Source organism: Crassostrea angulata, chromosome 3 (genome assembly GCF_025612915.1).
Source record: "Crassostrea angulata isolate pt1a10 chromosome 3, ASM2561291v2, whole genome shotgun sequence".
NCBI classification, from domain to species: Eukaryota; Metazoa; Mollusca; class Bivalvia; order Ostreida; family Ostreidae; genus Magallana; species Magallana angulata.
Window position 1 is genome coordinate 47,761,137 of NC_069113.1, and position 21,979 is coordinate 47,783,115.

Sequence of the window (21,979 nt, forward strand, 5' to 3'; positions counted from 1 at the left end):
TGCGTTAGCAGACATGTGCAATGATCGCTACCTTCATAACCCGCATGAATCAGCAAAGAAAGCATTTCATTGCCGTTTATATTTACATGTACATCGATATTTCTTTTGAAAAAATTAAAGAATAGATTGCAAAAAGTATAGGTAAAATTCAATAAATTACGGTTAATGTACATCAGTACGTTAGCTAAAAGAAACAGCCAAATCGTCTCATATGAGAATTTGAGTCTGACATCATGATCATGATCATTTCGTGCAGTCCGTAATTTTTCTTATAGGTCGCTGTAGGTTTCGACCAATCGATAATTGGGGCGTGTAGATTTCTCGCCTGTCAGTTTCTGGTCAGTTTCAGTCGCTGTACATAGGTTTCGACTATAATCGATCAACGGGGCGTGTACATGTAAATTTTGGTCTGACTGTTTCTGTTGAGCTATGATGAATCAACTTTAAGTTTCCGTAAGAAATAGAGCTAGGGATTCATACTCTGTATGTATAATATTACACGTGCGTGTGCATTAAAGGGGCATAGTCACGATTTTGGTCAAGTTCTATTTTTCTGTATTTATTATTTACAGTGCTTTAGGAATGCATTCCAATGAGTTATCAGCAAGATACAGGGCTCACAATCGTTTGTCACTATAAAGCATTTTTATTAAGCATAAATAAACAGTTTCTAACGTTTAACACATTCATTTTAGATCTAAAGCTGGAATTTTTACTTCAACATTCAAAATGTAAATAAAAGCATTGTTTACATAGCAAAGAATTTTAAGCTCTCCAACTCACTTAAGACTCAACGAAGGACACTCAAATTTTGGTTGCCTATTAAAAACTCCTCACTGAACAGGCACGTAGCATCAGGGGGGACCGGGGGGGGGGGGGGCTCCTAATCCGTGGAGGGGGGGGGGGGGGCAAGTATACTTTTAACTTCAATTCAACTGTTTATTTCATTTTTTTCCAATTCATTATTTTTACATGGTCCATAAAAGTGGGGGGCCAACTCTATATGCATGTTAATTTAATTTTTTGTATGTAAAATAAAAAAAATCTTGTCAATATTTTTTGGATGAGTCTGCCCCCTTTCAAAAACGATGCTACGTTCCTGCTGAAACATTGTAAACTTAAACTTCGGAAAATGATTTTTGAATACATTCGTGACCATGTCCTTTTAAAAATGCTTCCAAGGGTGCGGACCGATAAGAGTACGTGTTGCTTTCTTTCAGGCCCAAAATGCAGACTTTTCTGACTATTTTCAAAAAAAACTTTATGGCGAATATTTAATGCATCAAAATCAGGAAAATCTATCCTTTATTTTTTCATTCTCATTCAACTTAAACCCACTAGCGATTGGTACTGACCCCCCCCCCCCCCTTTTTTTTTGAAAACCGATCTTTTTCTTATCTTTACATAAAAAAAATAAATACTTGGCCATGTAGTCTCAATTTTTTCGGACATGGTTAAAAATTATAAGGTTCACACATACTGGTAGATCAAATTTTAACATTCGTACCAAAAAATTGTCCCAGTCCCCCCCCCCCCCCCCCCCCCCCCTTCGCCCTCCCAACCGCTTGTGTATTACTGTAGAAATCACTATCACGAAATGGCCAGATATTATACAGGTGTTGTTGGATCTGGTTATTGTTGCAGATTATTTATTAAGTCTGATAAATTAGGGCCTACCATATCATCAGCATGCATTTTAAAAATGAAGATTTAAAAAGTATATACCTAAGCGTGTGAAAAAGACAATATCATACTAACAACATGCAAAATCTGAAATACCATACCACCTTAATTAAACATATTGTTTTGAACGATTTTAAAAAGTATTATCAAATTTTTGTTGTTGATTCTTTAATTTACAATAACTTAAATTATCCGTCTTAATATAAAAATATATGCATTTTACACGCATTACCCTTTCATCTTCTTTAAATTATATTGACTATATCTACCTAGCCCCCCCCCCCCCCCTTCCCAGCTTTATGAGAGATCTGATCACGCCCGACCGAAATTATCACCTCATAATATTCATTTGAAGAATTATTCCTTATTACTTATAGTTTATATAATTTTAAGCCATCGTACAATTAAATATTTAAAGAGGCCGACTTTAGTTTTCATCGCGCATGTTTCTGCTGCGCATTTACACTTGTATAATTTTTTTCGATGTCATTTATAAAATTGAACACAATAAACCAAATACAGATAAAAATATTAAATTGTTGACAGAAAAATTTATTTTTAAACGATTTTCATTGTGCATTGTGCTGTGTTGCCATTGTGCTTTTATGACGTTACGATCAAATGAAGCTTTTTGGAGTGCGTTATAAGAAATAACATAAAAGAATCATAGTACTGAAGTACTGAAAGCCGCGCTCTTTTGGTGTGTCTTTATGCATATTGTGTAGTAAAGACTGAAATCTCTCTCTCTCTCTCTCTCTCTCTCTCTCTCTCTCTCTCTCTCTCTCTCTATCTCTCTCTCTCTCTCCATATCAAGTGTATTTAGAAACCAACGAATACTGTGCTGTACTGTACATACAGAGTAGCTGCGAAAGACGCTGTATAATGCGTTGTATCATCTCTCTTTCTCTTTCTCTCTCTCTCTCTCTCTCTCTCTCTCTCTCTCTCTCTCATGCTTTTAATGTCGGCAAAGCGTCAGAGAGCGACCAAATTTTGTAAGAGGCTATAAACAATAATATGTCTGTCTAGAAGAAATTTTTTTACAGTTGCTGCCTTGAATTTTGCAACAAGCGTTATATTTTCAACCCCAATTTCTTCAACACGCAGCAAAGTAGTTCACGAAAATTCATGCGCATTGTATGTGTCCAAAATGCATAGTCTTGTATTTAAAACACGTTATTAATAAGAAAACTAAAATAAAAAGATAGACAGTTCTCTCGAAATTAAATTAAAAAAACATGCAGTTTTGACAAAACGTGGCTCTTTGTGTAACTATAATTTGGTATATCGGAAGCTTTTACTTTAACGCTGTTTGGTTTTTTGTTTACTTTTGAAGTTGTGCTATTTATAGTAACATTAGCGATTTGCCTGCCTACAGCCAGGACTCTGCTTTCAGCAGAGCCAGGCTAAAAAGTAAAAATCATATGCCGTTGAAATTTTATAAACAGAATAATGCAACAATCGGGTGTATTTTTTCTTATTTTTTGAATGAATCCATTATACCTGTCTACAATTGTGATACTCTAAATATATAGCAGAATTAATGGTGCATTTTAATATTTTGAATTGGTCCCCACTAAACACCAGACGGTAAAATTTACTATGTTTTATATATAAGGTAGAAAATGATAATACTAATCAAATATTACAATTTGAGAGAAAAAGCTATTGTAGTATTTTTTAAATCTGCTTCGAAGTGCAAAAAATGACAGTTTCCTATATATTCCTATAGTAAATGTACCTGTATTTTGACAGAGAAGTATATACGCCCCTGATTTTGAGATGGCCCCTAAATGAACCAATCGGCCAATTTTCTTAAATCTTCGCAAATAAACTAGAGTTGGTTTAAATGGCATATGGTTACAAAATAAAGAGTTTTGCTATTGTAGTTTTTCCACACAAGAAAACCCAATTCGGCCTCCTTATATATAAATTAAAAAACCCGGCTGGCTCCTCAATTTTGCGTCATTTGAAGTTATGGGTTATATATTACAAAATTGATTCATAGTGTAATCACAGGCAAAGACACTGGAAAAATGTTTATATATCAATATTAACTCAGGTGTAGGTTAAAAAAAAAATTCCCGCCAAAATTCAATGCTCATTCGGAATCTAGTGGAGTTTTCGGTATAGCAACACCCGGAAGTTGTGCGGAAATAACGCGGGTTATGACTGACAACATTCAGGAAGTGAGATGAAGTAGATGGGTTGTTTTTGTTTTTGTCGAGGATATTATCAACATGCCAGAGCAAACATGAACGGAACTCGAGAATCTCGTAATTCCAGCTCCTACGACTGGACTCAGGACATCCAGCTGCACGGACTGTTGTATAAAAAGCCCATCAACCACCAGAGCAACAAGTGGACTAAAAGGTCAGATAGACAACCTTCCGTGTAGTCTAACATTACTTCTTTGTGATTGTCAAGGTGTCAATTAATTTTATACTAGACACAGAAATCAAACAGTTCCGTAAGCATGAAAAGAGGGGCTATATTGTTATCAGCTATAACGTACGCATGTATATATGTACATGTATATATATCTATGAAAAAAAATATGTGTATGCATTCTCTTCATGCATATATGTACGACTTCAATAAAAGAAAGATACACCCTATATATGACAAAGAACTCACATCATTTATCATTCAGAAATAGCCAAAATGGATTCTCAAATTGGGTCTCTCTCTCTCTCTCTCTCTCTCTCTCTCATTGGAATACTTGAACTTTATCTAAGATGCCACCTTTCAAATTAACATCCATTTTTTTAAAACAGCATGCAGGCCAAAAGAAAACTCATCAAGCATTATAATATCTGGATAAACATTTATGTCTCCGAAGTTTTTAATTTTATTCATCCAACACCAAACCATCATCATTTATTTACATGATTTATTTATTTTGCAAACAGTACCATACTTCTGTTATAATATTTAAAATGCTTTTTCAAAAGTTAAGTTTTATAGTAAAAATTGTTTTTGTCACTCTATGTAGTGTAAGAAAGATGGACGTTTCTTTGTTATGTTTTAAGACATTTTTTGGGGCATTATATATACAAGCCAGTACATGTGCCTTAGATGTCCACCTGCATAAAGTGTTTCTGGTCATATGGTCCAATGATTTATTGAATGGTGTTTATGAATGTTACGGTTCATTGATTACCAATAAACCGTGGTCATGCCTGGTGTTACAGACTGGTACAACATACAAACATGATGAGTTATGTACAACATAGTAAAAAAAAACCAGCTTGTAAATGACAAAGATACCATGAAAAAAAGGAATAAAATGATTGACCTAACTAAATGGTACAAAAACAATGTTGAGTTTTAGTAAAGTCCAGTAAATGATAACACCATGTTTGAAATAAGAAGGGGACAATAGAAATGATAATGTTGGTGAGAAATGATAATGTTGGTGAATAATGTCTTCCCCTCACCTCAAATGAGGAACTTTCTGTTAGTGTTAGCCTATGTTAAGTGTGTTCTATATTGGGTCCTTATTATTATTACTGCATGCAAGTCAATGTACCGGTATTTCAAAATCAGTTTCTATAGTAATAGTTTTGCATATATATAAGTAGTGGTGCTTATTGATATTGGTTTAATAGACTACGGTAATAAGTTTTAAACTTGTTTTCATGTGCAGGTATTTCGTAATTAAAGATGGTTTCTTGTTATACTACCCCGACACTGAGAAAAAAGAGCTGGAGAAAAGGAAATGTCTGAATGTTCACCCTAAGGTAAGGCCACACCAATATAATTTCTTTTCATTGGACCCAGGACGCTCATATTTAAATAAAACTCTTCAAATAATATTATCATTGATTTCATGCATGCAGGAAATTCTGCATTGTTTTCTGTTATGTTTCCTCTCTATTTTTGGTATTTTAAAAATAGTTTTAATTAAAAATCAGAAACAAGATGAAAAAATATAACCGTGCGCACAAATTTATTTACATACCGCCTAAAAAGTTTGGCTATATCGGTAAAAAATAATAATTTTATCAATGAATGGCTCGCCTGCTCCTACCTTTTTTCACTGGATGTCTGACGAAGAAGAAATTTTATTGGTGTGGCCTAAGTACAATGTACCACTATAGTATTCAACACAGTGTAGATTCAACTTAACTACCATATATATATTGATTTATCAATGAAGTGTTCTGTTCTGTATTTGTTCCACACTGCCTGAAATAATTTTATAGATGCTATTAAAAATCTACCCTGCAGGTTTGAGAGAAGTTTAGGATGTGCACATGGATTATGAGCTGGTTTAAATAGTCTAAACTTTTCTTGGTTGTCGATTTAGATGATAAAATGTTGGCATTGGAGAGACACAAAAGATTGTTTTAGAAAAAATGATAAAAACAACCCACACACATGAATCCCAAATGATATTAGAAAGAGTCAGTCTATCAGGAGAACTCATATCCAAGAGAACTTGTACCCTGGAGAACTCAGACTTGCTGGGTGTTAAAGTCCGATAACAGTTACATATTTTAAATTAATTGGTAGATTCTGTTGGATTTTTGATTAAATCAGTAAGTGCAATATTGAATGAACAATCATAACCCGGTAACAATTAAGGAAGACCATCATAAGGATCCAAAATCTGAATGTTTTAGGAGCAGAAATTTTCAGCTCTATGTACCTTAAAGTTGATCAAACTGAAGAAGTAAGTTTTACACTTAAGATGTTTAATACAGTCATATTCAATGTGATCATGAAAATTAAATTTAAATATTTAGGTAGAACTGTACACGTTCTCTTGAAGAAGTGGTATTGGGGTATGAGTTCTTTGGAATTCAAGTAATGATAGAGGCTTTAGATTCCAGATTTTATTTCTATACTTCACAGAATGTCACTGACTCTCTTTAAGAAGTCAAACAGACTGACCACTGACCAAGCTGGTGATTCCAGTTTTGAAACATTATGTCTTAATTTAAAAAAATCATACAATATCTACCAAATAAATAAGATGAAGTGCTCTACATGTATTTAAAAAAAAGGGAGAGAACCAGCTTCTGCCTTGGTTTCAAATGGGCACTCCTGATACTTTCAACCACCCCCTCCAGCTGAGCATCTATATCCTTTCAGATTTTCGTCACCCATGGACTCATCTTTGAACCTAAAATTCCAACTTGCCATTTTGTTTTTCATAAGAATTTTTTTTAATATTGTTTAAGAAATGAATTATTCAGTGCGGGAAATAGTACTATGTGAGAATCATAGGATACCATACAAAAAGCATAATGTAAAGCAGTGCAAGAAACATTGCAGTTTGTGCTTCAGAGTTGTTATAATCAGATGTGTCCAAATTAAGACTCTCAACAATTTGATTAAAAGCATGTTGTTTAGTTGCTTCTTTTAATAGTAACTAACATTTTAGTATCAATCATCGATTAAATGTGCTTGAACATAAAAATCGAAAATTTTGTAAACAAACTGTTGTAGTGGCTGTTCTTGTGATATACTTCTCCAAGTACTGGTAAACTGGAATTCAGAGCCTTGTGCAATGAATATGTAAAGGTATTGGGTATGTATACATGTTCAGACTTAGTAATGTCCATGATAATTTTGTCCATTCAAGTCTTTTATTTGTTGGGATTTGTAATCACTAGCCAGTAGGGAAATGCTTATAGTTTAGAACCATGCGTGTGTGGTAAAAACCCTACATCTACCGAATACCTTGGAATCAGCTCACTACTTGGAACTTTATTGAAAACCCTAGGATCTTTATTTAACAGCATGGGATCCTTATCAAGGCCTAAAGTTGAACTGGGCCTTGTTTTATTGTCTGTCAAAAGAATTTTGTTTTCATTTCTTTTCTTGAAAACTGAATTACCTCGGAATTCAATGATAAAAGGACCCATATCTGTATGTAAATTGGGACTACCAACTAGGAAGTATATTCTGTAGAATGTTTATCGTAAGAAACTCAACAAAATCAGGGGACATATCTAACATTCCGTGTCATCTTGCCTTTTCTTATCTGTTTTGAGTGGTATGAAGTGGTCTCGTAATCTTATATGATATCAGTGCTCCGAAAATGTCTGACAGGAGTTTATGTTAAAGACAGCACAATCATATTTTAGAAGTTTGAATATTAATGTCTCTCACAGAGAGAGAGAGAGAGAGAGAGAGAGAGAGAGAGAGAGAGAGAGAGAGAGAGAGAGAGAGAGAGATGGAGAGAGAGAGAGAGAGAGGAGAGACTGTATTAGGAGTATTGCCCCACATTAGAATAACCATAATGTTATCTGGGGAAACCCCTTGCCCTCTGCCGATCTTTAATTTTGAAGATATTCATTTAAAAATTGGATTGGACAGCAGACTTGGAGTCTATGAGTGACCTCTCTCTTCACTTGTGGCTGTTGATGACTAAATCATATGGACTAAGCTTTTGGAACATGTGTTCATATATTTAGTTCCTCGAAAAGAGTAAAGAATTTTTAAGATTCTCTCTGCCCATGTTAGATTAAAGAGCTGATTTTCTACCTGTTTTTTTGTGTGTATATATTTTGGGTGATTATAACCCTTCGACATGCAATTGCTTTTAAATTGCCTTTGAGTGATACCATACTCTGACTCATCTAGATTTAAAACTTTGTGAGTGACACTGGAAAACTGACACGTCAGAAATGAATTCATGCATATGCACAATAGTAAACAATTTTATGGCAAAAAAATCACTTATTTAATTGCCATGATCTAACACTCCTGACCCCTGAGATATGTCTAACATTAAAGACCTACCATGCACCATTAATAATGCCAAATGTTTTTTAAAATCCGAGAAAAATATATGGCATAAAGGTGTGCATTTTGAGTAGATGTAGCATAATTTCATTTTAATTTCAATAAGGAAAAATCTTCCAAGACAAACAGGTATTAAAAAATGAAAATTGTCTTTTAAGTTACATTAATGGGGAAAATGCATGTTTCGTACACTTTATCAAGTTCAGAATATACTTGGATCGATTTCAAATTAATATGAAAAACATTGTAGATTGCAGTTTTATTGTATTCTACATCAAATGGAAGAATCCCTTGAAATACTTCCTAATATCAATGTGCAGTGTATCGAGAGTCCCCTTATAAAGACATTTTCTTCTTCATTGCAGGGGATTATCCCCCTTGGCGAGTGCACTATAGAAGCAGTGAGGGACAATGGACAGCCCTATGCCTTCAGTGTGGAGAGCTCAGAAATAACAGTGAGTTCTTACCCTACTTGTACAGTTATTATAGACATTAACTGCTTGTTAAAAACTTTAATTTGTAATGTTTACAAAAAATTAAAAGATTCTCAAAATGATCCTCACTTTGTGAACTATCAAAATCAAACATAATTATTGAAAGTGAATTCTTTTCTTTTTGGTAGTTGCTCTGATAAACACCCTTTTGAACATTTGTCTTTTATGCATCATAATTTTACCCTGTAGGAACATAAATATTTACATTAAAGTTCAAACCAGTTCACAAAGGATTAAGTTAGCATAGTAACTAATTAAATTGAATTAAATTGAAATTGAATTAAAAAACTGGCTTTACTTTTTTTTAAGTAGAAAGAGAGAGTACAAATAATATGTTTTAAAATATAGTAAGTCCAGTAAATATATCAAATATCAAGGAAGTATATATTAGTGTGTACATAAAAGAGACATCAAAGAGGGAAAGAAATGGTAGATACAGATGTGAGCTTTTTGAGGATGCACTCACTGCAAGTATCAGAACTAGGAAACAGGAAATTTGGGTGGAGCTGAAAACCAGTGAAACTGGGAACCGAACCATTGTTATTTTCATAAATTTGCAGTAAGCATATAGTAAATACCCAAATGGTTCAAACATTACCCACCCCATTTCTTGGAAAAGTAGACTTCAGCACGTGATATGAGCTTCTATTCATGTATGTAAATAGAACAAAGTTTGAACTTGGCTATTGACTTGAATGGAACCATTTTATTAAGGACTTGGATTTTCGGGAGGGCATTACTTTCTATTTCTTGCATCAAAACAATGAAACAGCAATGAAATAGAAAGGCCTATGTCACATGCTGTTTGACACAATTAACTACACAAAGTCCAAGCTCTTGTTAAAATGGTTCTAATGAAACCAGTGTTCACTTAAGAACAAATTTGAACATGTACGTAACCCAAATATTGACCATGCTTCCTTCTTTTTTAATTTGTCTAGGTCACTGTAAGTATGAGGACTGCGTGATTGTGAAGTATATATACTGTCATCTTTCTGCAGTTTAGCACAGTACTTTACCCTTGATTATTAATTATGAAATCATATCTAGTAGAGTATATACATGTAAACACAACATACATGTATAGAATATATTGTACAGTCTCATTTTATATATATACCCATGATGGTACCTAGGGTCCTAATATGTATGCTTCAGTGTTTTAAAACAAAATATGTGAATGTTTTATATGATTTAGCATGACACTATATTTTCATCATAGAGATTATTGTGCCTATTCACTCCATATTTATTATGTTTAATCTTTTACATTTTCAATGTGTGCATCTGCACTCTAATGTTACCTATAATTTTACATGCCTGTTTTCATTATAAGGCTGTGTGGGGAGGGGGGTGTACAGAGTTTGAGACAATGATAGTGGTTACAAAGCAGTGTGGATTTACATGATGTGGATGGCATTGTAGTGAACCCACCCAATCTGTGTGGCCCATAGAAATGTAGATGGTAGTGTTTATCCCTGCATGCAGCTACTGATGGAAGCTGTTGTGTTTTGCTACAGCGCTATCTGTTTTGTAGTTATGAAAGATTTTTAATATTAATCCCCACCACATAATGTTTTTATACATGAATATACCTTATGTTAGGATGGAATTCAAATTTACCTGGTAAATAACTGATGAAATTGTATATTGAAATCATGCATAAATGAACCTGCCAGTACTTGATAGTATTAATGCTAAACATCAGGACATTTGGATTCTTTGTCATATTCACGAAGAATTGCCATGAAAATATGGGGTATAAAACTTTCCAGTAACTATAGGTCTACCATAGTTAAAAAATCTAATTTTGATCTCTTTTTTATGGCTGTTATTTTACTTTTAAGTTTTCCTCTGCGAGAGTGGATGGTTATTGAAGAAATTATTTATTTAAAAAAAAATACTGGTACATTAAAATTAATATGATATATATAGGCACAAATAATATATCACTGAAAGGCTGTTAACTGTATATTTTTCAATGCTAAATCTTTAATTGTAATTATACTGGGCCAAACTGCTTATACTTAAGCTTTACATACACTGGTTTTCGCTTTTCATGCAGAATTCCAGATACCGTATTCTGAAGAGCAGAAGTTGTCTTTCCTTATTTGTTGTACTTTGAGTTTTCTAACTATTTGTTTAGTGAGCTTATGGATGATGCTGAATTTATTAAAAATATTCATCAATGTTTTAACTTGAATTCTTTTCCATTGAAGATAAATTTATATAATTTCCTTCTCTGTCATATTTCTCATCTTTTCAGGGATTTTTCCTCTGTCTATCTTATTAACCAATTTGTTGTGTTGAATTAATTTTAATTTTGACATAAAATGAACTTGATTTATTTGAAAGAATGTTTTGGTTTCATTAAAGGGTAAACTTCTGTTGGCAGCTGATAACAGCTTTGAGCGAGACAAGTGGATTGATATGTTACAGAAATCCAAACGCATGTTGGTACTCACTGATTATACTTAATTTTATTTCATTTGTAAAACTATTTTGCACACTATTAAAGCTTGTTAACAAAATAGTTTTTTAGCATTGATGTTGTTTTTTCAAGTTTGTATTCTACATTGTTTGTACGTATACATATAGATATGATAATTTATATTTATATATTTTTTATAATCATGCATTTTTATTACATTTTCTTTATTGATGAATGGTACAAGTATTTAATTAAAAATTTTTATCAAACAGAATTAAAACCAGTCTGATTTAAAGCAGCTCCTTGACTCACTCCTATGTATTAACTTCAGTGACAGTGGATCAAAGAGCAGCTGGTTCTAATCAGATTGGAATTAAAGCTGATATTTTTTAATGTCCTGTTGGATTATTATATTTTTATCATTTGGAAATATTATCATTATATTATGATCAAACATATGTATTCAATAAAAAAGTTACAGGCCTCAGTTATAATAACTTAAATATTTATAATGATGGTTGAATACCTGAAGTAATGAATGAATAAGATGTATAGATTATAATTTATAAAAAGGTGAAGCCAAAAAAAAAAGGGGGGGGGAAGGTTTATGATAAGTTTGTGTTTCATTTTTGTGTGATTTTTTGTGCATTGTCCATCATTTTTACTTGCCCAGAACATGGAAAAGTTCTAAGCTGGCCGATGAAATGATTCACCAGTTGGAGGAGCAAGGACTACAGATGGCCAAGCAGAGACAGGAGTATTTTGGTAACCTCACTCTTTATGACAACTTCTAGCTCACTCACATGATATAATGTCCAGTGACACTCTGCTTGATAACATTTTGTTTAATAATTTTCCCCACCTGAATAAAAATGCAACATGAGTTAGAACCATTCTACATGTATCAATCGGTATATCCTAAAGAAAGTTAACAGTTCTAGTCATTGCCGGCGATGGTTACACATACATGTGGCAATGACCCAAGGGTCTACTTTTTAGCCTCTTTTGTCTCACTAGTGCTCATTTTATTTTTGACAGACCAACTGCAGTCAGAAGTCATGGCATTGTCAGATGAAAAAGAGAAATCGGAGGTAAATCTTCGAGAGTCAAATGTTTGATAGCAAACTTGGGCAGTGAAACATTCTATAGAGATGTTCATTGTTTACTTTAGTATCTCCTCAATGTATGTAAACTTACTGACCCATGAATAAGAGATTATTTATCAAATTATAGCAATTTGAATTACAAGAAGTTTGTTTCAAATTCAGATTGTTAATATAAGATTGTGTGTATATCATATCAAATGCAACAGAGAGAGAGAGAGAGAGAGAGAGAGAGAAAGAGAGAGAGAGAGAGAGAGATTGAGAGAACAATGTGCATTGACTTGAAATAGGTACTGGTATGTTTAAGAAAGATGGAAATATTACAAAATTACTTTGGAAACATAAATATATGTGGGGGCTCAATTTCCAAGGATTTCATGATTTCTCCTTGCCCTCAAATTAACATCCCCAATAAACTATGGAACAGTTTTTTTTATTGTACAGTCAGATTCTGAAAGAATTTGATAAAAATAAATATTTAAAGCATAAAACATAATGCAAACAATTTTTGTTAAAACATTTACTTACTTGATAATGATCTGAATTAGGCATGGAGAGAGATATCAATAAAGTAAGGTAAATTTGTCACTATCAATAGTGTTCAAAATTTTTAGGAACTTGCCAGAATAAATCAGGAACTGGAAAAGGAAAAAGAGAAAATGGAAAACTATCAGAAAGAGCTGATGGAGGAATTTGAACAAGTAAAACAGTGAGTGTTTTCATATGTAAACCACAAATAAAACAGTGTTCTCATGTTAACCACAAATAAAACAATGTTCTCATATGTAAACCACAAATAAAACAGTGTTCTCATGTTAACCACAAATGAAACAATGTTCTCATATGTAAACCACAAATAAAACAGTGTTCTCATGTTAACCACAAATGAAACAATGTTCTCATATGTTAACCACAAATAAAACAGTGTTTTCATATGTAAACCACAAATAAAACAGTGTTCTTATATGTTAGCCACAGGATTTAGAGTGCATCATTATATAACTGTAGCCTGACTATTACTGTGCTGATTGCTTGGTGATTGTGTTGACAAAGTGACTTCCTCCTTATAGGGAACTAGAGGACACCAACCAGTACATGCAGGATGTGAAGCAAGACCGGGAGGCACTGTCTTCAACAATATCCCAGCAACAGGAGAGCCTTAAGGTACACCTAACTAACCAATAAGTCAAGTCAGTTACACCTAGCTAGGGAATAACTCAAGTTAAGTTTACTACACCAAGCTAATGCTAAGGTCAAATCAGGATATCTTACAGAGTTACATAGCTAATAGATAAGTCAAATCATGAAAGCTTACAGGTACACCTAGCTAGTGAATAAGTCAGGTCAGATACACCTAGCTAGTGAATAAGTCAAGTCAGGTACACTTTACTCTTACATAGGTCAGGTACACCTAGCTAGTGAATAAGTCAGGCACACTTTACTCTTACATAAGTCAGTACACTTTACTCTTGCATAAGTCAGTACACTATACTCTTACATAAGTCAGGCACACTTTACTCTTACATAAGTCAGGTACACTTTACTCTTACATAAGTCAGTACACTTTACTCTTACATAATATAAGTCAGATACACATCACTCTTACATAAGTCAGGTACTCTTTAGTAGTAAATAAGTTAGATACACCCTGCTTGTGAATAAATGAAGTCAGGTTCCCCTAGCTAATGAATAAGTTAAGTCAGGTACACTTTGTTAGTACCTTGCTATTGAATAAGTCAAGTCAGGTACACCTAGCAAGTGAACAAATCAAGTCAGGGAAACTTACAGATAAATTTAGCAAGTTAATAAATCAAGTCAGGAAAGATTAGAGGTACAGCTAGCTAGTGAATAAGTCAAATTGGGCATACCTAGCAAGTAAATTAATCAAGAATACAATGCTACTGAATAAGTCAAGATTCAGCTTTGACTTACAATTTAAAAGACCTCCTTGAGTTTCAATTTTTAGCACACCCTTTGAATTACATAGATGAAACATTTATCATTTCCAAAATATCATTATGCATTCAGAGTCTGGCTGAGGAGAAACAGAGGATTATTAGTAGTTTAGAGGAGCGAGAGAATCAGAACCAGCCGCTGCAGCAGACACACGGCAGTGTGGAGGATCAGCTGAGGAACATCGAGAGCCAGATGAGGATACTCCAGGAGGAGAAGGCGGATACAGAGAGAAGGTCAGAGTCACTGAGTATACAGCCATGGGGGTTAGATAATGCCTAGAATAAGATGTGGTCAAGTATACAGTGTATCAAAGACAGGTCAGAGTAACAGAGGATTGAGCCACAGGAATTAGATATTGCTTAGAATGAATTGTGGTCAAGTATACAGTATATCAAAGACAGGTCAGAGTCACAGAGTGCAGAGCCATAGGGGTTAAATGTTGCTTAGTATGAAATATGGTCAAATATACACTATACAGTATATCTAAGACAATCTGCTTACTACCATCAGTTATTTTGGCCTAGAATTAGCATATCTTGTCTTTGCTGATTTACTTTTAGTTGACTTCCGTTATGCCTTAGGTTAACAAAGAATATTAATAGAATTGTAATTATGTATCCTTTATTTAGATTAAAAGAAAACGAAGAGAAAGCCCACTCACTTGAAGAGGAAAAGCAACAGTTTGATGAACAAGCACATGAGCTCAATGAGACAATTAAGGTGATGCTAATATGAGTTCCAGTACTTCCTGGACTAATTTCCATAATAGATTCTAATATGCCTATTATACCCCACACATAAAGTTGGAAGGTGTACTCTTTTTTTACCTGTCTGTCCATTAGTCAGTCAGTCCGTCAGTCCTGATTTTTTTTATGTGTAACTCCTTTTAACCGCTGCACAGAATTTCAAGACACTTAGTAGGTATGAAAGACAAAATATGTAGATGTTCATATTACATGTACCAGGAAATTTTGTTGTTGTTAAATACAGAAGTATAAATGTGCATTTGTGCTTTCGAGTTTTCATTTGGTGATATTTTGGGAGTTATGCCCCTATATTTATTTTTTTTGTGAATTTAATGCTTACCCTTCCATTTATTATAAGTAGCATTGTCAAGTAATTAAGGAGCCTGGGGATGCAAGTTTGATCACTTTTTTCACTTTTATTAAAGCTATTTGTGTTCAGATATGACTCTAAAACATTGTTTTTCTTTTACTACTCATCAGTTGTCTGGCTTAATAAGAGTGAACCTTTTATACTTTTTGTGAAGCCCAGGAAATGAATATTTCAACTAGGTTTTGTATGTAGCCTCCTTCGGGGTAGGGAAACATATTTTGCACCGTCTTCTTACAAACATAAAGGTGTAGTGAAAAATTCCATATTTTGAGTAATCTTAAAAGCTTAAAAATTCTTTCTTTAAATTCATAGGCAAAGAAACTTTATGCATAGTAATACATGTAATCAGCAAGGTTACATCCACCAAAATTCTGAATTTTAATACTTGAGATGATCGCCATAAAATCTATTGGTGTTACATATATATAATGATTTTATTTATCAAATACTGGTATTTTTGAAAGGTCAAAACTTACCGGTAGTAGTTTCTTTCTATACACATACTAAAGTGACAATTGTGCATCCCTGAAGTCAGTGAGGGTTGTAGATTTTTAAAGAATAACTTTACTTTAAGAGGAAATAAAAAGAAGTGCTCAATTTTTATATTTTTAATTCTAATCTTTTGATATTATAGGACCTGAGGGCTCAGAAGGAGATGACAGAAGCCGAATTAAAGGTAAGGCATACATAGATAAACCTGAAAGATTTTATCAACATGTTTTTCCAATCATATTGATAATCATTTTGAGTTGTGTTACAAAAATAAATTACATCGTGGTTCCTTGCTTTTTTAAGAAACTGGGTAAGTTATTATAAAGTACACGTAGTGATAAGACAGCATCAGTGTATTTAAGATATTTCATAGGGAACTGTCTGTCTGGTAAAATTTGAATGGATAATTTTAACTGTTGTTAAAAGTTTAATTATTTACTTTCACACATGTTCACTGTTTATTTCTTGTACTAATTGCTCCTATTACCTGTGAACTAGGAGGAAGTGATGGCCAGAATGAATGCTGAGCGTAAACTTAGGGAAGCGGAAGAATCGTTGAGGAAGCTCGGAGTGGCTGTGGATTCACAGACGATGATTATCAAAGAAGATGTTCATCAAGAAATGGTTGTTAATGTCAAAAAATTGAAACGTGAGATTTTCTTTTTTAATTTTGTCAGTTTTAGAATACACAGAACCCACAATAAAAATTCATTTAGCAGAATATAGCAACTGAAAAAAACCCAAAATTTTATTTCCTAGGAAATTGCTTAATAATATTTTTAATATCTGGAATTTTGTCTTCTAAACTGCTCCTTAATACAATGTGTGTGTGATCCTTTTTTTTCTTTCAGAGTTTTTTGAAGGACTTGCTATGGAAGCTGAAATAGATGAGGATAAACCTATGATTGTCAAAAATTCCATCCATGCACGCAAAACATTGCAGCGACGAGCCAAAACAAACAAAATCAAGAAAACACGCTCAAATAGTAAGTCTTTGTATTTACTTAGTCTTTCATCATATTTTTAGTATTTTCATAGGGTGTTTCTTTGTGCTTTGGTTAATTCATATTTTATCTTTTGAAAAAAGAAAAATCATATGCTGCCATTATATTTATTTTTTTCTTATACATTGTAGATGCTCATACTTTCTCGATTCTTCTAGTTTATGGTACTGAAATGCATATTTATGAAACAACATGTTAATGTAAATGTATGATTTTCTTTCAATTCCAGAATCTTGTAGCTTTGACTTTGGCGAGTTCTTATATGTTTATGTTTAAGGTAGAAAACTCTGTGTGTAGAAGGAAATGGAACCTAGATCCTTCCCTTGTTAAATACTTATACCTTTTGCCGCTTATTTTGTTTGCAAATTCATTCTTTAAATTAAGTAATCGTACATGTACCAATACTTTAAAGATATTTTGTCAGATATTTAAATTTTTAGCTTTCTAAATTTTTAAAAATTATTTCATCTGATATATATACACACATGTATATATGAAAAAGCCACTTAGATTTTATAATGTAAATCTGTGTTATATAGGCAAAAACTTTATCTTGACAAAATTCTTTGGACTCACATTCCACCCCCCAAAAAACTCTAAAAAAAATAAATATAATGAATATTGATAAGAATAGGATAATGTTTGATCGGCAATTTATAAGAATTATATTTTGTTTATGAGTATAGAATGGTAACTAAATGATAGCACATCAGCAGTCTGACATATATTTAATATTTATGAATTCTGTTCATCAACCATATTCCCCTGATGTTAAATATTTGTCTTATAATAAAAACATACACCCCCAACCTCACAATACACCCTTGTGAGGTATACATTTCTATTACAAGAAAAATATATATATGTCACCCACATTGTTTTGTGTCCCACATTTAGACAATTAAACATATTTAGAGGTATCAGTTAGTCTATTGGTAGATTTCTAAATCAGTAAATGAAATTGGTTAATGGGATTTAATGTTTTTGATAACAAGTGTGTGAGAGTTTATTATAAGGTGATAAAAAAATCTCTTCATTATTTTTTAAGAAAAAGACCAATTATTGAGATTATTTTAAAGGTGAATCGAGTTACCAAAGGAGACTGAGGTATAATCACATAGTTTGAATAATTCAGGATTCTTCTTCACTATAAACTTAACTTGATGCAATTTTGTTGAGTTATGAATATTTATTAGATTACAGTTCATTAAATTTATGGTTCTTAATTGCATGGGTTGTAGATGGTGATGTGTTTTATCTACAAGTAATGAGTTTAAAAATACACAGACAACTAATCAGTTAGCAATATTTCAATTAATTAGTCACAACTTATTTCGATTGATTCAATGATAATTACAGTACATGTTCATGTACCAATATTTATTTCAACTGGCAATTTGTATTCTACAGGATTAGGTATTGTTAAGTTGATTTTCATATACAGTTGTATAATTTAAGATTCTTTCAAAGTAGCAAAACCTCACCAAGCCTAATCATGGCCTAAGTTGTGTTAGATTTATGACTAAATGAACTCACAAGTATAAAAATAAGTTTTACAGCAAGCTCTGACACATCTAAAACTCCTGATTTCTTTTCAGCAGATATAAATTCAAACACAAAAAAAAAGATTCTTTCTAAAGACCACCACCATTTCATTTTTTGATGCATTGTAATTGTTTATCCTTTACTGTTTAGGTTTGCGAGTGAGGTCATCCAATTTTGACAAAGACAAAGACGGCGATGGACTGGCCCCTATCAGGCGCTGTGTTACAACGGTCAGGAAGAACTTTACGCAATCTGTGAATTTCCCGTTAGGCAGTGGAGTTAAAGTGACTGAGGAAGAGTTCCTGTAATGTAAAATAATTTTTAATATACTCATTATGGCGGCCATAATCTTGGTTTGTTTTTAGCATAATGTTAAAACCAATCATTGTAGTCCTGACATAGGACTACATTATAGTCCAGACATTATAGTCCTGACCCAGGATTATATTACAAAGTTCTGGTAAATAAATCTTGTTCCTTTGTGCCAGCTGTAGATACTGGCATTGGCAGGAAAGATTTTCTTCCAAATGTATCAGTAGTTTTGAACCAGAAAATGTCATACAAGTTAGTTATTTTTCTCCCCAACAGTTGTTTTGTTACAAGGTTTGTTGTAAGTTTATGTATTTTCTGTCTCTTAATTGTTAAAAATTCTAGGGTTTGCTTGAATAAACAAATTACAATGTTATCTATCCAACAATTCTCCCATACATTGTCAGTGGTACAGATATATCAGTATGGGTATATATTGCTGCGTTATGGAGAATCTAGTGTCTTTTGCTATTCAACCTGTGATAACCTGAACTGTCCTCTGTGATCTGTTCAGAATGTTATAGATTTACATTGGTGCTAGGACTTGTTTTGTTTTTATGCAGTGCTTAAGTTTTGCACAATGTAATAATATATATGAGAGCATTTATGAGAGAGTGCATTTACAATGAAAGAATTTAAGTTTCTTGTCTCACAAACATTTATAGATCTGTAATATATATTGATGTATGTCAGAGATTCTTCGTTTCATGTACAGTTTTTGAACATCATATACCACAGTATATATATTCTTTTTCAATATCATATTTTCTTTTTCAGTATCATATATCACAGTACATGTATATATTTTCTTTTTCATACAGATAATCAGTTTAGTAGTACATGTACTTATATGTAAATCTATAGATGTATTTTTATACTTTGTATTATTTTGATATATTTATGTACCAAAGAATAGGAAAGTGCAACTGCTAGATCAATTGTGATGAAAATTAAAGTGCAAAAATATTGTAATGCAGTACGTAAGAAATAAGGCATCAAGTATGCATCATTTTCATCCCTATCTTTTAACCTGTGTACCCGTAATTCATTTATGGTGAAATTGGTGCTTTCCTTATCTATGCTATTTGCTATAGCTATTTAGCTGTTATATAATTATATAACATGTATTTTTAAAAGTTAGGGTAGAATCTTCATCAAATTGTATCTGTTAGAAAGGAGGAGGCAGATGGTCAGCAAATTAGCAATCAGATCTGGCTTAAAATTTCTGAAATGATATTTTTAGCCATGAACATCCAGCTCTCTTATAATCCTGTCTTTTTGCTTACCGTACTTAAGTGTTATAATACTGACTATTTTGAATATAGATGATATATTTTTATAATATTTAAAACGGTCTTTCATTTTCTCACATAATTTCAATTACCAGTTTATTCTTGTTCAACATTTCCATTCATCGGGGTCAGTTGACCTCAGATGACCTATTGCTATCCTTGTTGTCTGTTGTTGTGTGTCATTGATCGTCAGTGTTCATGCAATCACCAACACTCATCTCCTCTTGGGGATCAGAGAGTCTGTTGTTTGGGTGGGGCTACATTTAATCAGAATAATAAAATTAAAATATATTAATTTTAATCTTTTTCAGATTTCTTCTCCTAAGCATCTACATGTACATGATTATTCTTTTGCTGGTCAAGAGTGTCTCTACCAAAATGTTATCCTTCACAATTTGCTATTCTCATGTGACTCTTAACGCCTATGGGCCTCTTATTATTGAAGAACCTGCTATTTTGTAAAAATAGAGTTATTGTCTTTAAAACTGTCTCGTTTTTTTCTGAAAAGAATCTTTTTCCTTTTTAGAAATTATTCAAATAATGAATTGTAAGATGTTAAATGCACCTTTTTCGGGCATAAGTGTTATATATTTTAAAATAGTAATACACATACAAGTATGTCTATGAAGGTTGATTCTCCAGGTTTTTATATGGAGATGAGAATATACTGTTACACCCTTGTGTGTCTGTCTGTCCGTAACTTTCTGTCACATTTGTTCACAGCAGCTATTAATCGCAAATGCTTGAAATTTTTATACACTCTTTGTTCAGGCTTGCCATATGGTGGGAACGATGTCAACTTCCCGTCGACTCTGCTTATTTTGTATATTCACATCAGAGTGGTGGTATCGCAAGTGAGATTTTGGCTCACATAAATCTTGTTTCCTCTATTTGATTGAGCTGTTAAGGAGATTTCAGCCAATGTAGGTGGTAAATAATCTATTATTTATTTGTAATATTTTGATATGTTGCAAGTATGTTTTTCCTAAAACACAGAAAAAAGTTTCTATTTCATTAATATGTAGTATCGAAACTTTATGCAGACATGCCCGGTTCTTTTCTCATCTGACATTTAATAAAATTGAATGAAATGCAGATCACTAAATGGTTTTTGCATTCACTAGCTGTCAGTAATGTACTTCAAATATTTGCGAAATATTTATATTATGTTCTTTCATAACTTTGTTGAATAAAACGATTTTTGCAAAAAGATTTAAATTATGCGTATTTTTTTCTCTTCATTTTATAAATAAGCCTCTAAATAACCCATATCACAGGCGCCTGATTTTAAAACTATTTACTTTTTACTTAAGAAATCAAACGGGATATTTTCTTTTTATATTACCTGTGCTTCGTATAGATAAAAAATGTGTAGAAATTGGCCTGACGATTAAGGAGAAATCAAACATTTTTTTTATTCATTTGATATAACTGTTAAGACCCATATTTAAAAAAAAGGGGGCAGGTGTTTGATACAAGTACGATGAAATATCTGAAGTTCTGTCCACAAAATAAACAACCAAGAAATAAAAAATGTTCATGCATATAATTGTGTTATCAATAAAATTTAAAGTTTCCAGTGTCTGTGTTTGTGATAACGGACTACGAATAGTAGAAGCGAATAGTTTAATACATATCATCAGTGACGCAGAGAACCGATTTCCCCGTAATTACACGAAATGAATTTCACCAATCTAATATTTAATCTTACAGTGAAAATTTTATGAATATAAGTGATAAGAAATTTGTTATTGACTGATATAAGATAACCATTAGAACGGTCGGTTTAAAGATCGTT

General features: G+C 32.7%; 1 protein-coding gene across 1 annotated transcript; it reads left to right on the top strand.

Annotated features, from left to right (window-relative positions):
• Nucleotides 1-3,836: 3,836 nt before the first annotated feature.
• Nucleotides 3,837-21,758, top strand: LOC128176478 (pleckstrin homology domain-containing family D member 1-like). The gene is made up of 14 exons (XM_052842860.1): nt 3,837-4,053; nt 5,330-5,423; nt 8,805-8,894; nt 11,310-11,386; nt 12,038-12,129; nt 12,403-12,455; nt 13,082-13,176; nt 13,538-13,631; nt 14,496-14,656; nt 15,053-15,143; nt 16,174-16,215; nt 16,530-16,680; nt 16,883-17,017; nt 18,731-21,758. The coding sequence occupies exons 1-14, from the start codon at nt 3,884-3,886 to the stop codon at nt 18,886-18,888; spliced, it is 1,503 nt and encodes a 500-aa protein (XP_052698820.1). The 5' UTR covers nt 3,837-3,883; the 3' UTR covers nt 18,889-21,758.
• The last annotated feature ends 221 nt before the right edge of the window (nt 21,759-21,979 follow it).

What these genes read in the sequence shown, in the direction of transcription:
- LOC128176478 (XM_052842860.1), top strand. Translation starts at nt 3,884, where the DNA reads ATGGGTTGTTTTTGTTTTTGTCGAGGATATTATCAACATGCCAGAGCA. An exon ending in AGCAACAAGTGGACTAAAAG is followed by an intron (nt 4,054 to 5,329) that starts GTCAGATAGACA and finishes TTTCATGTGCAG; the next exon opens with GTATTTCGTAATTAAAGATG. An exon ending in ATGAAAAAGAGAAATCGGAG is followed by an intron (nt 12,456 to 13,081) that starts GTAAATCTTCGA and finishes CAAAATTTTTAG; the next exon opens with GAACTTGCCAGAATAAATCA.